This window comes from Urocitellus parryii, chromosome 2 (genome assembly GCF_045843805.1).
Source record: "Urocitellus parryii isolate mUroPar1 chromosome 2, mUroPar1.hap1, whole genome shotgun sequence".
NCBI lineage: Eukaryota > Metazoa > Chordata > Mammalia > Rodentia > Sciuridae > Urocitellus > Urocitellus parryii.
The window spans coordinates 91,909,253-91,924,916 of NC_135532.1; the positions used below are offsets into that span (position 1 = coordinate 91,909,253).

A 15,664-nucleotide genomic window follows, 5' to 3' on the forward strand; every position below is an offset into this window, starting at 1 on the left:
TCTTCATTGGATGTCCGCAGCTGGGCGGCCCTGGCCTCTGCTACCTGTAGCTAAGTGCTCAGTTGATCCGCAACGCGGCGCGCTGGGAGAGCTCGTTCTCGCGAGAGTGCAGCTCCCTTCTTGGCGGTGACAGCCAAGGCTGCCAGAAGGCCGACATGGACGCCCTCGGTGACTACGTTTGGCCGCGGGCAACCTCCGAGCTCATACTTCTCCCAGTCACGGGACTGGAGTGCGTGGGGGACCGGCTGTTGGCGGGTGAGGCTTGGTTCGAGGCGCGCTAGCGGGCTAAGAAACTGAGAGCCTGCTTGGGCGGGGCCACAGGGACAAAGGGATGCCCGGAGGTGGACTGGTGGCCAGATGAGGCCGGCTGGAAGATTGGAACTGAGACCATTAGATGGCGGGAACGAGGGCCAACTAAGGAGGGCTGGGCCCGAGAGACCGAAAGTTGATGTGGTTGTTACATCCCCACGTTGCAGCCAACGTGGAAAGAAAGGGTGGGCAGAGACGCGGGAAGGTGCAGAGAACACAGTCGTTAGAAGTTGGGGGAATGGGGTGCATGTCCCAAAGAGCTGGGCGGATGTTTGGCCTCTCCTGAGGACGCCCTAGTAAATCGGTAGGTCAAGAATTTGGCGCCCCAGGGGGGGCGTGGCAGGGGTGTGGCCTCTCGTGGGCTGGTGAGGCTCTTCTCCAGAAGGTAAAGGGTTGATGTAGGTCTTCTGAAGAGGGTGGGGTCTCGAAAGATTGCGCGTGAGACCTCTTAATGGAGCAGTGCCCAGAGAGACCAGAGATGAGGCTCCCACTAAGATGGTTGGGGTACCTGAAGACTGGTGGGGAAGCATATGCCTCGGTACATATCAGCAAAGGCTTGGGACCCGAGGTCTCAGTCTTAGGCTTGACATGAAACCGCTAGGGACTGAAGATGGTGCTGTGAGCTTTGTAAGGGTTCCTAGGCTGGAGGCACTGGCCATCAGGCCTCAGTGTGCTACCACCTAAAAGGGTCAAGTGTATGAATGTGCATGTGGCGGGGTGGGATAGTATAGGTTTTTTGGCTTTTAGTTACTGGGAATTCCCCCACATGGCTCGTGCATGCTAGGCAAGGGCTCTACCACTGAGCCACATCCCCAGCCCAAAAGTTTTTAAGAGAAAACATAATTTTAAAGGGAAAATATAATTGTTTTTTTAATTTTAAAGGTCAGGGATAGTAGGTCTTGGATGTAGCTCACTGATAGAATGCTTGCCTGCTATGCGCAAGGCTTTGGATTCTATCCCCAGGGAGGAAAAATGAAAGAAAAGAAAAAAGTCAGGGGTAGTTACTGGCATGACTGACTCCAGATTATTGAGTCAACAGGATTCTACATTTCCCAGATCTTGGCTTCTGGCTCCATTCTCATCAGGCAACATTAAGGGTTTTAAGCAGGAAAAGGACTTGGGAAATAAAGGTTAGGAAGCACTTCAAGTGAATTCACCTATTCATATGGGTTATCTGTTTGTTTATTTTGAAGTCTGGGGATTGAACCTAGGGATGCTCTATGAGCTACATCCAGCCATTTTTATTTTTTATTTTGAGACAGGATCTTGCTAAGTTTTCCAGACTAGTCTCAAACTTGTGATACTCTTGCCTCAGTTGCGAGAGTAACTGGGACTATAGACATGTGCCACTGTGTCTTGTTTAAAGGGCAGTTGCCTGGGTGCCTCTTAGTCATGACATGACAAGCACGATACCGCTATACTTAGGAGGTTGACCCCAAGATACTTTTATAAAATTACAATTTTTTTTTTCCCTTTTGATACTGGGACTAAACCCAGGGGTGCTTTACCACTGTGCCACATCCCCAACCCTTTGTGACAGGGTCTTGCTAAGTTGATTAGGGTCTCACCAAGTTGCTGATCTTGGCGATTCTCCTGCTTCATCTGTGTCACTGGTATTACAGGCATCTGCCACTGCGTCTGGCCTTTTTTTTTTTTTTTTTCCTTTTAAGATGGTGTCTTGTGGGCTGGGGTTGTAGTTTAGTGGTAGAGGCACTGGATTCAATCCTCAGCACCACATAAAAATAAATAAATAAAATAAATGTATTGTGTCCAACTACAACTAAATATATATATATATATATATTTAAAAATACAAAAAAGAAAATAAAGGTATTGTGTCCATCTACAACTAAAAATAAATTTTTAAAAAAGAAGGGGTCTTGCTATGTTGACTAGGCAGGGCTGAAAGTCCTCGGCTCAAGTGATCATCCCAGTTCAGCCTCCCAAGTAGGTGGGATGACAGGCAGGGGGTTTCTAGGTTGCCAGAATACTCTTCAACATCCCACACCCTTCCTTCCTTCCTTTTTCAGTGTTATTGAGGATTGAACCCAGACCCATATGCTAAGTACATGCTGTATTATAGAACACATCCCAGTCCTTATCTACAGCTTAAATTCCATCCATGTACACCTATAATCTGAAGTTAGCCTTGTTCTCTCATGAAAGAATTCTAGGTCTAAATACACAAGTGCTTACAAATAGAAATATTCCTGCCACTTCCAGCAGTCCTCCAGCTGGGTGGTCCAGCTCTGCAGGAGAACACCAGCCACTTGGGTGCCCAAGACTGTACCACACTTTCCAAGCCAATCTAGATGACTTTTATTTCATGTGATACCTGTCTATTTCTCTGCTTTTATGATCATCATGTTCATGACCCCCTCAGTTGCATCCTCTCCAGCCTTTTCTTGAGCCCTTCATTTCTTGCCACGTTACCCAAAGCTCTTGCACACTTTGGGGCCTGTTGTATTCTCTGCCAATTTCTTCCTTCCTGTAGCTGACACTTCTTTATCTTTGAATCCTCACCCTAAATGTTGTAGCTTCATGTTGGCCTCCCATGACTTTTATCTAGTCTTTTAAGATTGAACAAGGTTTCTCAGTATTGCCACTATTGACATTTGAGATCAGATAATTTGTAGCATGTTTGGCAGCATCTCTGGTCCTAGCTGCCTACAGCACAACCCCTAGTTATAACAAAAAACGTCTCTAGACATTGCCAAATGTCTCCTGGGGGAATCTTGCTGAGAATCACTGGATTACACACACACACACACGCCCATGTGTATCTCTCTCTCTCTTTTTTTAAAATATTTTTTTAAAGAGAGAGAGAGAGAATTTTTTAATATTTTTTAGTTTTCGGCGGACACAACATTTTTGTTTTGTATGTGGTGCTGAGGATCAAACCCGGGCCGCACACATGCCAGGTGAGCGCGCTACTGCTTGAGCCACATCCCCAGCCCAACCATGTGTATATCTCAAATATATAAAATGCAGGGGTTGCCTTTTGCATGTCTAAGCACTTGCTCTACCACTGAATTACACCCCTAGTTCCGTATTTATTTATTTATGCAGTACTAGGGATTAGACATTGGGCCTCCCACATACTAGACAACTGCTGTACCACTGAGGAAAACCCCTAGCCCTTTTTTTGAAAATTTTAAGACAGGGTGTTGCTCTTATAAGAAAAAAGAAAGAACACCCCTGCATTCAATCCCCAATACCAAAAAAAAAAAAAAAAAAAAAGGAAGGGAAGGAAGAGAGAAACAAATTGAACACATTGCAACAGAAGCCAGAAGAGATTTTTGCTTTTTGTTTTGTTCCTGGTATGTGCCAAACCCTGTGTAGGCTCTTGATGACAATACAACTATGCCTTCTAAGGGCTCTTTGTGTTGCTACTGTGCCAGAGCTCTCTAAGCCTAAGTCTCCATACACAGAGGGGCCTTTCACAGCTGAGCAGTGGTAGGGCAAGAACTCAAGCCCACACTTCTGCCACCAAAGTATGGGCTACTGCCTGGTGTGGAAGTGTGCACCTCTAATCCCAGCAACTTGGAGGCTGAGGCAGGAGTATTGCAAGTTTGAGGTCATCCTGTGTAACTTAGCAAGACCCTAAAAACAGGGTTGGGGTGTAGCTCAGTAAAATGTTTGCCTAACATGTGCAAGGCTCTGGGTTCAATCCCCAATACCACACACATACATACATATACACATATGAAATGTGTGGGCTGCCTCTGCTACTTCCTTTCATTGATACTGAATATGCTCATATATTCTGCAGTCCAGGGAATGGGTTGCTATGGCCCCAACACAGGAAAGTTTGCCTTACTGGGCATAGCCGTGCTCCTAATGGAAGGGGAATCAGGAAGAATGAATGTAGAAATAGAGGAAGCTGAGGATTCAGGAACTAAAACTGAGGGAGGGAGTTCCCATCTGAATGTAAGAGGGAGGGGGACTGTGAGTTTGAGGATTTCATGGTGATTAATGAGGAGAGCAGAAAGTGCAATGGGAGAGAGCTAAAGATGGAACCAAGGATGTTTGAAGGTTCAAGCTAGAGGATTTTGTGACCTGATTCATTCATAGGCTACATGCTGAAGTCTCCTTGCCCCCATCTCCTCTCCATGGGTCATCAGAGTTAGGAGAGTGATTCTGATATGGCTCTTTGCCTCTGTCTAGGTGAGGGACCTGATGTCCTGGTGTACAGCTTGGACTTGGGCGGGCATCTGCGGATGATGAAGCGAGTGCAGAACCTACTTGGCCACTACCTTATCCATGGTTTCCGAGTGCGGCCAGAGCCCAATGGAGATGATTCGGAGGCCATGGTAGCTGTGTTTGGGAGCAAGGGACTCCGAATTGTGAAAATTAGCTGGGGCCAGAGCCGCTTCCGGGAGCTCTGGCGCTCTGGCCTATGGAATATGTCCGACTGGATCTGGGATGTACGCTGGCTTGAGGGCAATGTTGCCTTGGCCCTGGGCCACAACTCAGTGGTGCTATATGACCCTGTGATAGGATGCATGCTACAGGATGTACCCTGCACAGACAGGTGTACCCTCTCCTCAGCATGCTTGATTGGAGACACCTGGAAGGAGTTGACCATTGTGGCAGGTGCTGTCTCCAATCAGCTTCTAGTCTGGTACCCAGCAGCTGCCTTAGTAGACAACAAGCCGGTGGCACCTGACCGACGAGTCAGTGGCCATGTGGGTGTCATCTTCAGCATGTCATACCTGGAAAGCAAGGGCTTGCTGGCAACAGCTTCAGAAGACCGAAGTGTCCGTATCTGGAAGGTGGGCGACCTGCGGGTACCTGGGGGTCGGGTGCAGAATATTGGTCACTGCTTTGGGCACAGTGCCCGTGTGTGGCAAGTCAAGCTCCTAGAGAATTACCTTATCAGTGCAGGAGAGGACTGTGTCTGCCTGGTGTGGAGCCATGAAGGTGAAATCCTCCAAGCCTTTAGGGGTCACCAGGGCCGTGGGATCCGGGCCATCGCTGCTCATGAAAGGCAGGCATGGGTGATCACTGGGGGTGATGACTCAGGCATTCGGCTATGGCACCTGGTAGGGCGTGGCTACCCAGGCTTGGGGGTCTCAGCTCTCTGTTTCAAGTCTCCTAGCCGGCCAGGTACCCTCAAAGCCGTGACACTGGCTGGATCTTGGCGACTACTGGCAGTGACTGATACTGGAGCCCTTTATCTCTATGACCTTGAGGTCAAGTGTTGGGAGCAGCTGCTAGAAGACAAGCACTTCCAGTCTTATTGTCTGCTGGAGGCAGCTCCTGGTCCTGAGGGCTTCGGACTGTGTGCCATGGCCAATGGTGAGGGTTCTGTCAAGGTTGTCCCAATCAACACTCCAGCTGCTGCTGTAGACCAAGCCCTGTTCCATGGGAAGGTTCATAGCCTGAGCTGGGCCCTGCGTGGCTATGAGGAGCTCCTATTGCTGGCATCAGGCCCTGGTGGGGTTGTGGCTTGCTTGGAAATCTCCGCTGCACCCTCTGGCAAGGCCATCTTTGTCAAGGAGCGTTGCCAGTATCTGCTGCCCCCAAGCAAGCAGAGATGGCACACATGCAGTGCCTTCCTGCCTCCAGGTGACTTTTTGGTATGTGGTGACCGCCGCGGCTCTGTGCTGCTATTCCCATCCAGACCAGGTCTGCTTAAGGACTCTGGGGTTAGAGGCAAGGCTATTGCTGAGGGACCTGTAGCTGGTAGTGGCAGCGGGAATGCTGTGGCTGGGTGGGGCCCTGTATCTACCCTCCATTCTCTGCATGGGAAGCAGGGTGTGACCTCAGTCACCTGCCATGGTGGCTATGTGTACACCACAGGGCGTGATGGCACCTATTACCAGCTCTTTGTGCAAGGTGGCCAGCTTCAGCCAGTCCTGCGCCAGAAGTCCTGTCGAGGCATGAACTGGGTGGCTGGGCTTCGCATGGTGCCTGATGGGAGCATGGTCATCCTGGGCTTCCATGCCAATGAATTTGTGGTGTGGAGCCCCCGGTCACATGAGAAGCTGCACATCATCAACTGTGGTGGAGGGCACCGCTCCTGGGCCTTCTCAGATACAGAAGCAGCCATGGCCTTTGCCTACCTTAAGGATGGAGACGTCATGCTATACCGGGCTCTAGGTGGCTGCACCCGGCCACATGTAATTCTTCGGGAAGGTCTACATGGTCGTGAGATCACTTGTGTAAAGCGCGTGGGCACCATCACCCTGGGACCTGAATTTGAGGTACCCAGCCTTGAGCAGCCTGATTACCTGGAGCCTGGAAGTGAGGGCCCTGGTCTGACAGATATTGTGATTACATGCAGTGAGGACACTACTGTCTGTGTCCTGGCACTCCCCACAGCCACAGGTTCAGCCCATGCACTCACAGCTATATGTAACCATATCTCCTCGGTGCGTGCTGTTGCGGTGTGGGGCACTGGCACCCCAGGTGGTCCTCAGGATCCTCGACCAGGTCTGACAGCTCATGTAGTGTCAGCAGGGGGTCGAGCTGAGATGCACTGCTTTAGCATCATGGTCACTCCTGACCCCAGCACCCCAAGCCGCCTTGCCTGCCACGTTATGCACCTTTCATCTCACCGGCTGGATGAATACTGGGACCGGCAGCGCAATCGGCATCGGATGGTCAAGGTGGATCCTGAGACCCGGTAATGTGCACTTTCAGGCAGGGGAATAGGGTGGAAATATGAAGGGCAAGTCCTGGGTGGTGTCCCCAGGCTTTCAGACTCCATCTGACAGCTATATTGTCTCTACTGTAGGTACATGTCCCTTGCTGTTTGTGAACTTGACCGGGCTGGACTTGGCCCCATTGTGGCTGCAGCCTGTAGTGATGGGGCAGTGAGGTGAGAGCATGGGGCCCAGTGGGTGGGGTGACAGGGTATAAGGTTGTCTGACATAGCTTCTGAGCTGGGCCACCTCCTGGCCCCCAGGCTCTTTCTTTTGCAGGACTCTGGGCGAATTCTACAGCTCCTTGCTGAAACTTTCCACCATAAGCGGTGTGTCCTCAAAGTCTACTCATTTACCCATGAGGCACCCAACCAGCGGCGGTAAGGGGCTGAATGAGACAGTCCTGCATGGGTTAGGTGGGGAGTTCCTGCTTCTCTCTCCATTCCTCACTGACCTGGCTGCCCTTTCCTGGCTCCTAGGAGGCTGCTGCTTTGCAGTGCAGCTACTGATGGCAGCCTAGCCTTCTGGGATCTCACCACGGTGTTGGACCGTGGTTCCATGGTCCTGGAACCTGCAGGACACCCTGGGCTTCCTTACCGTGAGTAGTTAATGTGTAGCCATGACTGTCCCTTCCCACCTCTCACTTTGCCCTTACATACAAGGCAGGCAGGGCCCTAAAATCCAACCTTTTATTTCAGAGCTGGGTACTCCCTGCCTGACCCTCCAGGCTCATAGCTGTGGTGTCAACAGTCTGCACACCTTACCAACATGTGAGGGCCACCATCTTGTGGCCAGTGGCAGTGAGGATGGCTCCTTGCATCTCTTCAAGCTTGCTGTGGAGATACCAGAGCTGGAAGATGCTGTGGGGGAGGCTGAGCTGGTGCCCCAGCTGCGTGTGCTTGAAGAATACTCTGTCCCCTGTGCACATGCTGCCCATGTGACAGGCCTCAAGATCCTAAGCACAAGCCTCATGGTCTCAGCCTCCATTGACCAACGGCTAACTTTCTGGCGTCTGGGGCATGGTGAGCCCATTTTCATGAACAGCACTGTATACCATGTGCCAGATGTGGCTGATATGGATTGCTGGCCCGTGAGCCCCGAATTTGGCCATCGCTGTGCTCTTGGGGGCCAGGGGCTTGAGGTTTACAACTGGTATGACTGAGGTGTCCCACAGTGGCTGGTGTGCTGGGCAAGGGGTCTACTCACAGATAGTGGAGCAGGAGTCAACTGTCTGTGCTCATGCCCAGTGTGCCTTGAGGAGGGGAGGAGGTGGAGGCTGTGGGTTCCTAACTCCACAGCAGGAGCTAGAGGTGAGTAGAGTACTGCCTAGGTGGACCAAGAATATGCCCAACTCCCCATAGTAGACATAACCTTGTAACAAAAGCAATTTATTTTGGCTTTAAGCTCCTGAAGTCTGTGGAGTTTCGCATTTTTCTTCCAGTTGATAATTTTATAAACATTCCCATATACTTGGCCCTCTGTGGCTTTAGATGTGGTTCAATGGAGGGATGCCCAGCATAGCCAGGCCAGTATGGAGTATCTCACGCACGGCTTTCAGAAGCTGCAAGCGGGCAAACATCTGACCAAAGAGGTGTGGCCGAGGCTCCTGGAGGAGAAGGGACCTGCTGGTCTCATTTTTTGCTTCCCTTGCCTTTACTCTGAACTCCTCTGCCCTTCCCACATATTCCCTTTTGCTGTGTACTCACCCCTAGGACATGTATCCGGTTATAGTATGAGCTGAAATCCATGCTGAGCTGTATCAGGAATTTGCATACCTAGAGACAGAGATAGTTACTGGCCCATGTCTTTTTGTGCCCCATCTTAGAATAAAGAATAGAGTGTGACATGTCTGGTCTGGTCTTCTGTGCCTCACCATCTCTGTGTGAGCAGTGACACGGAGCCCCGGGGATATACAGGTCAGGACTGCAGTCTGACTCAACAGATCCGAGAAGGGAAGGACACTGTTGAAGAGCAGCAACCACTCGCCCTGTGGGGTACAAGGGTGCTGGGAGGCAAAGTCCAAGGGTACTGCTTGTGTCAGATACTCAAGAAGGGCACTCACCTCATCTTGTAGCAGCGAGAAGTCCAGACTGCTCACAGGTGGGAAAGTGGGGTACAGACCTTGTTCCATACAGCGTTTGTAACCCTCAAAGAGTGTGGCAAGACGGGCACAATTATACATGACAAAGGTGCCACTCTTTGTGCCCTTTGTGGAAATGCTACTGTCAGTCAGGGCCAGGTGGAGCTAGAGAATGAAGACACAGTTTCAGAGAGTAGACATCAAGCCTTAGTCCTATGAGGTGTCCAGACTCACCTGACTTTGTGGGGCTGTGCTTAGCATCTCAAACTTGATGGTAGCCACAGAGAGAACCCCAAAGATCTCTATCCAGGCTGGGTCTGGGGGAATATAAGTTAGTATTTCAGTCTCTGCAAATGGAACGGGTACAAATGACCTGGCCTTACTCCAGGGCACAGCTAGGGTTTCCCAGGTGCACCTTGTGCCAGACTACCACCGTGCTTCAGAGCTGAGACCTTGCACACCTGGGTATGTCGGGACCTGCATGTTGAAAGAAGAGAGCCAATAGGCACAGTCCTAATAAAAATCTCTACCTCCCAATCTCAATCTCCCTGCCTTGGGTTGGCCTTCTTCCAGCTTCACTTACTCATAGTATTCAGGGGCAGTCATCAAAGTTCCAGGTGCACCAGCTACTTTTACTGGGCCACAGACCAGATGCTTCTGTAGAAAACATCAGGGGTTCAACCCAATTGGCACTGCATTCCAGCCATTAGTTCATTAAGGAACCCAAATCTGGTGCCTCTACTCCATCCTCCCTCCAACCTGTATTCACCAAGCACAGTGCCTCCTTTTCAAGACCAGTTCCTCAAAACATGGTGCAATTTATTTTTTTATTCAATGTTCCTAGGATGTGCCTTCAGATTTTACCTTCTCCAGGGCTTCTGCAACTATTGCATATGCCTGTTCATTTAGTCTCCCGCAAGCTCAAGCTCAAGTCTCAGTTTCTTGATCTACCAGCTAATGAGCCTCTTTCAGTTTGGGGGAGTCTATTATCACTAACCTACCTGTCTGAGTGGAGCCTGGTCATCCAACTTCCACCAAAGTAGGTCCAACTTTTGTTGTTGGAACTCCTCCTCACAGCTCACCACATGTACAACTATGCAGCTGTCTACACCAGCATCTGGAGCCACCGTCTTATAAAGAAAAACGACAGCTACTGCAAAAATGCAGGATATTTGGTTTGCCAGAGGCTTATGGAACTGGAAGTTACTAACCAGGCTTTGGTAGTTGTCTTCTGGCCAGTGCTGCACAGCTTCCTGCAGCTCAGCCAGCACAGAGAGCAGGTCCTCAGTCACTGCAAACAGAACAATAAAACAGGTACTGAGACTGACAGAGATACTTCCTCCTTTCTGATTCTGCTAGGCTCCAGGTCCTACCAAGACAGTTGTCCACACTGGGGTCATAGCCAGCCCTGTGGCCCTGTTCTTCCACCAGATCCTTCAGGCATAGTCTTCCCAAGACGCCAGGGGGCAGTGTCTCCCCATCATGCAGAGAGGTTAGCTCTGCTAGCACACGGCTCTTCAGGGTTTCAGTAGACGTTCTTGCCGAGGCAGTGGGCCAGTCAACCCTCAGTTTCTGCAGGAAAGTTGGCATGTGCGGGTCCCGCACAGCGGGCACTAGGTGCACACACATCCTGCAAAGCGAGGGTGGTCACGTGAGCCTGGGCACCGAGTCCCAGATCGCTTCCCACGCTCCGAGGCTATCCCCAAAGATCCCGCCTTTCTCCATTCTAGCCTCAAGTCTGCACTTACCCTTGAGTACGCAGAGTTCGCGCCAGGTGATCCGCCACTAGTACTGCACGCAGCTGGCTCAGGCGGAGTGCGTCAGGGCTGCAGCGCAAAGCCGGGCAGTGCAGAACTACTCGCGGTCCGGGCGAGGCAGGTCTGGTGGGCTTGGCATAGGAGGCAACTGAGCCGAGGACACGCTGAAAGACTGCAGGTCGCTGCAACTGGAGCACCAAACCCGCTGGTGTCGGCGCGCAGCGCAGCACCGGGGCCACACCGGGACCCTGCAGACTAGCGACCGCATGGAACACATGCTCCGGCACCTACGAGCAGACAGGCTTGTGAGCAGGCCGCAACTTCCCTGAAACCCTCGACCTTACATCCCCGCCGGACTCCCGCACACCTGCTCGTCCCCGAAGCGCGCCCGTAGAGCTTGTCTCGGTGCCAGGAAGTCTCGGACACGCAGGTGCCGGGCACGGGTCTCCTTAAACCACACCGGACCTCCAGGTCCTAAGGCAGCGTTAAGGGCCCCCAGCGTCTCCCCGACCCCAAGTCGCCCAGTCGCCATGGCGACCGGAAGTAAAATATTCGGAGGTGGAACTTCCGGGTGAGCCCCGAACCGCTCCGGGAGGATCTGGTGGAGGTCTGGTTAAGTGGACAGGTGCGCTCTCAAGTGAGCCGAGTCAGCCGCATTCGACCTACCTACCCAGTGTTCCCTCCGTGTGGCCCTCCTGCACTTCTGGGCCCCGAGAGTGCCTAGGGTTCTTTATTGTTGCTCTGCATTAGCAATCAGTAAAAGAATTCTTGTGAGGGGTGGAGGCGCAGACAAGAAATCTTGTCATCAGTCTCAAATGTGTGTTCGCGTTCATTTTAAATAATGTCTCATTTCCCCCATTTTAAACGTGATGAAAAGTACCAAACGAGTTGTCATTGGAATGCGGCTGTAACATTAAACACTTTCACGACCTACTTTTAAAAACCTTATTTTTAAAAGAACTGTGTTCTATGGTTTCAGGTTATTGGCAAGCCTTCTCTTGAGATTCAAGTAGTCTTTACTCCCAATAAATGCCCAATCTGATAGAATTGCCCGTTTCCTTCTCTTGACACCTGAGGAATTAGAACCATCATGGACCATGCTCGGATTCACACGCCTGTAATAACAGCGGCTCGTGAGGCTGAGACAGGAGAATCAGGAGTTCAAAGCCAGCCTTGGCAATGGCGAGGCCCTAAGCAACTCAGTGAGACCCTGTCTCTAAATAAAATATGAAATAGGGCTGGGGATGTGGTTCAGTGGACAAGTGCCCCTGAATTCAGTCCCCAATATCCTCTCCACAAAAAAAAAAAAAGAACCATCATGGTTTCCAGAATTACCAGTTCCTTTAACCTGGTGTACTTCACTAGCAAACCTTTAATACTTAGAGTAAGCATTAAAATAATACATAAATAAACAATGTGACCATGAGAAGACTCAACTAAACAAGTCATAGGAGTATCCTGCTTTTATACGAGCAGGAAAGCTCTTTTTCTGTATACCAAAAGGGTTCCAAATGTTTTCATTTTAATGTAACTTAAGCCTGTGCTGCCCTTCTAATAGCGATTGAACCTAACTCATGATCTCTGGAATAGGGGACATGCCCAGAGGTTGGACAAAGAGGGAATACTAAGGAGAGGGAAAGGTTAGCAAGGTCCCTTTCTGAGCTGGGGTTATGAGGCCCTGTTGGAAGGCTCCGAAAGAGCACTGGGCGGACACGACATTCCCGATGGCTTCTTGGGTGCCCACTCAACGGGAGTGATCGTGTCATTCCAAAGCACTTTCCATGCCACAGGCGAAAGACCTGGAGACAGCTGCTAGCAGGGGCCCACCGCCAAGCTGAGGACCTCAGCTACTCTCAGTCCAAGAAGACGGTTGGGGTGGTTTTTCCCCAGGAAGTGAAGGGCTATCTTTAGCAAGCCGTGGGCTGGGGCGGCCTGTGGGACTCACCGCCATTGCAGCCCTACCCGACGGACCCAGGTCCTCCCCTCACCAAAGCTCTCATGGAGTTCCAGTGAGGGACACCAGTCCCAGCTCTTCGATGTCTACGCTTGCCATCTGCAGCCTGAGGGCGCACCTGAGAGAGGGACGGAGACCAGAGTGGCCCAGTACAGTCAGTGTGCCTGGGGGTCAGGGGCCACTCCATCTGGGCTAGGGCGCTGCTCAGGCAGAAGAGCAGGGAACGAAATCCAAGCGCAGCTGGAATGCTCTGGAGACAACAGCTGCTTTTGGGATTCCGTTGCCCGCTGTCCAGCCGTTGGAGGGGGGCTCCTGCCCCCAGGTCACTCGCACTGGGATCAGCTCAAAACCCACACCCATCCCCAGTCCCAGGGTGTGGACTAGGCAGAAGTAGGTGGTGTAATCGAGTCTAGTGAGAATGAGGCGCTCACCTGGGCCCCAGAACAATAGGAGGGAAGGTGGGCGCCTCCCCTGGGACCAGGTCCCGATCCGGATTAGATCCGCAGGGCAGGATTAGCCCTGTGGGTCCCACGAAGCTGGAGCCACTGGTGCGGTGACGGTGGTGGGGCGAGCTTCGGAATCTGCCAAGAGGAAAGCGCGCCCGTGGGGGCCGGAGAGGAAGTCAAAGCGCGCGCCCACTTCGGGGACACCCCCGCGCTCGGGGGCCTTTGTCCGCTGACGCTCCCAGCGTCCAGACAAGGGGCCGAATGGGCCCACACAGTAGTCATAGGAAACTGGAAGGCCGTTGGGACTGGCCCTGGCAAATCCAACCCCAGGCCAGACTGCGCTGAACCTCCTGCCCACCCGACCCCGCGGGTAGCAAACGCGACAATGTCTCGCTGAGGCCACCACAGAGCCAACGCGCGGAGATGTCCGAACCCCGCGCGGGCGTTCGTGAGTCTTGCGCCAGTAGGCCCTTTACTTGGCTGAGAACAGGGGGCAGGGAAACCGGAACGCGCGAGCAGAGTGAAGGAGGGCGGGATGATGTTCCAGGTGCTGTGTAGTTCACATCTGGTCCGGTTCGGCCCAGTTAGTCCCACCTGAACAGCTACATTAGTCCTGCCGTGGCGTGCCCTTCCGCTGGCTCTGGCTGTCCTCAGGCTTGAAGCCATTTTAAGGCGAAACCACCTGGCCACGCCCCCTCGCGCTCCCGAGAAGCCAATCCACGCGCGGCCACGCCTTCTGCAGCGCGCGGCAGTGCAGCCAACGGTCGCGCGAATGACGGTTGGTGAGGGCCGTGATTCCGAAACTAGCTAGGGAAACCTTAGCCACCCGTCCCGCCCACGAAGCCCGACACCGAAAAGCCTGGGATTAGGTGCTTGGAGGCTGGCACCACACCCTGGCCAGGTGTGCAGCAGAGGACCAGGTGCTTGGTCGCTCCGCCCCTGGTCCCGGGAGCCCTGCAGAATGCCTGAGAGCCTCGGGGCCAGGCCGAGACTGCGGCCCAGGCAATGCCCGGAGGACGGCGACGGGACCAGGTGTCCACTCCCTAGGGACTTTGGGCGGAGAAACGGGGAGGGGCTGGCGGCAGGTGCCGTCACCCGAGCGGCGCCTGGAACGCGAGCTCTTGAGAGTTAAAATTGCCTGCTGGGCCGGCCTAATTGCGCAGTCCCCTCCCGTACGCATGGGGCGCTGTAGCTGCACTAGGTCAGGCTCCGCTACCTTCTCACTATTCCTGCGGAGGACTCGCTACTCTCAGAGCAGCCATGGCCACCGCTTTCTCGCTCCGCTACCTCTACAGAGCGCGACCCGTGCCGCGCTTCCTACATGTTGCGCTGCAGTGGTAAGTCCGGACCCCCGGCCCCAACCTTCTGCCCCCCAGCTCCAAGATCCGCAAAGCCCCGGATATGCGCCCGACCTTGCCGCTTCCGCAGGTTTCCACAGCGTGGGCACCGACTGTCGCTAGCTGATGATGAATTGTATCAGCGGACTCACATTTCTCTGCTGCAACGCGAGTTCCCGCACATCATGTACATTGACAGCTACAACAGCCGAGGCTTCACTATCAACGGAAATCGAGTGTTCGGTCCTTGTGCGCTGCTCCCTCACTCGGTGGTACAGTGGAATGTGAGCCCTTCCCCGCAGTGGGCAAACAGGCCAAATTACAGTCCTTCTCCCTGCTTGTGTCCCTGGCAAATTTGGCTTTTCCTTGTTAGTCAGACTTTGGAGGGCGGCGGCTAGAAGGTAACTTGGGTAGATTTGATTGTCGTATTGAATTGGCCCCCACCCATACAGGTGGGATCCCACCAGAATATCACAGAAGAAAGCTTCTCCCTCTTCTGGTTGCTGGAGCCCAGGATAGGTATGAAGGGTAGGGGAAGACTGAGGTGCTCTGAGCCCGGAAAGGATACCCGATCCTCTCAACAGACCTGATTGTAAAATAGCCATCTCTCACTTCCCTAGAGATTGTTGTGGTGGGTACTGGAAACAGGACTGAGCGGCTACACTCTAAGGTGCTGCAAGCCATTAGGCAGCGGGGCATCGCTCTGGAAGTGCAAGACACTGTAAGTCTTGGAAATGCTGTGGGAGCTCAGGCCTAACCCCAAGGAAACTAACGACTTATCTTTGCAGCCCAGTGCCTGTGCCACCTTCAACTTCCTGTGTCATGAAGGCCGAATGACAGGAGCTGTTCTCATCCCCCCACCTGGAGAGACTTCACTCACATATATGAGCCAAGATGCAGAATGAACAGGAAGTGATCAGCTGTTCAGGAGGGACACTTTATAAAGTGCAGATGTTCCCATTGTTTTCACTGTCCTCTCCATTGGCACTAAACACTTTTCATGCTTGACAGGAATATAATTTATACAATTCTCCCATTTTGTATCAGGTGTGTTGCTGGCCAGGGGTTGCTGGGTCAGTGGGCCACTGGTGGAGGTGAGGAGAAAGCAAAGGGTCACTATTTTATCTAGAC

At 52.5% G+C, this 15,664-nt stretch overlaps 3 protein-coding genes across 6 annotated transcripts; 2 read left to right on the forward strand and 1 right to left on the reverse strand.

Annotated features, from left to right (window-relative positions):
• The first annotated feature begins 93 nt into the window (after positions 1-93).
• Wdr6 (WD repeat domain 6) lies at positions 94-8,222 on the forward strand. The gene is made up of 6 exons (XM_026384064.2): positions 94-255; positions 4,477-6,940; positions 7,052-7,135; positions 7,223-7,339; positions 7,439-7,557; positions 7,658-8,222. The coding sequence occupies exons 1-6, from the start codon at positions 156-158 to the stop codon at positions 8,119-8,121; spliced, it is 3,348 nt and encodes a 1,115-aa protein (XP_026239849.2). The 5' UTR covers positions 94-155; the 3' UTR covers positions 8,122-8,222.
• A 103-nt stretch (positions 8,223-8,325) lies between these two features.
• Dalrd3 (DALR anticodon binding domain containing 3) lies at positions 8,326-11,840 on the reverse strand. 3 transcript variants are annotated; one of them, XM_026384068.2, is made up of 12 exons: positions 11,164-11,840; positions 10,788-11,083; positions 10,413-10,669; positions 10,251-10,330; positions 10,041-10,169; positions 9,623-9,696; positions 9,455-9,516; positions 9,274-9,356; positions 9,022-9,204; positions 8,833-8,946; positions 8,666-8,734; positions 8,326-8,565 (listed from the first exon to the last, which is right to left on the reverse strand). In XM_026384068.2, exons 1-12 carry the CDS (start codon positions 11,326-11,328, stop codon positions 8,446-8,448), a joined length of 1,632 nt encoding a protein of 543 aa, XP_026239853.1. In that variant the 5' UTR covers positions 11,329-11,840; the 3' UTR covers positions 8,326-8,445. The 3 variants fall into 3 exon arrangements, with proteins under 3 accessions (XP_026239853.1, XP_026239852.1, XP_026239850.1); XM_026384067.2 differs by having other exon boundaries at positions 8,833-8,889; positions 11,164-11,390; XM_026384065.2 differs by having other exon boundaries at positions 8,326-8,581; positions 11,164-11,389.
• A 2,118-nt stretch (positions 11,841-13,958) lies between these two features.
• Positions 13,959-15,566, forward strand: Ndufaf3 (NADH:ubiquinone oxidoreductase complex assembly factor 3). Of its 2 annotated transcripts, none has more exons than XM_026383880.1 (5): positions 13,959-14,533; positions 14,625-14,817; positions 14,986-15,052; positions 15,154-15,254; positions 15,322-15,566. In XM_026383880.1, exons 1-5 carry the CDS (start codon positions 14,457-14,459, stop codon positions 15,436-15,438), a joined length of 555 nt encoding a protein of 184 aa, XP_026239665.1. In that variant the 5' UTR covers positions 13,959-14,456; the 3' UTR covers positions 15,439-15,566. The 2 variants fall into 2 exon arrangements, with proteins under 2 accessions (XP_026239665.1, XP_026239666.1); XM_026383881.1 differs by having other exon boundaries at positions 14,625-14,805.
• Positions 15,567-15,664: the final 98 nt, after the last annotated feature.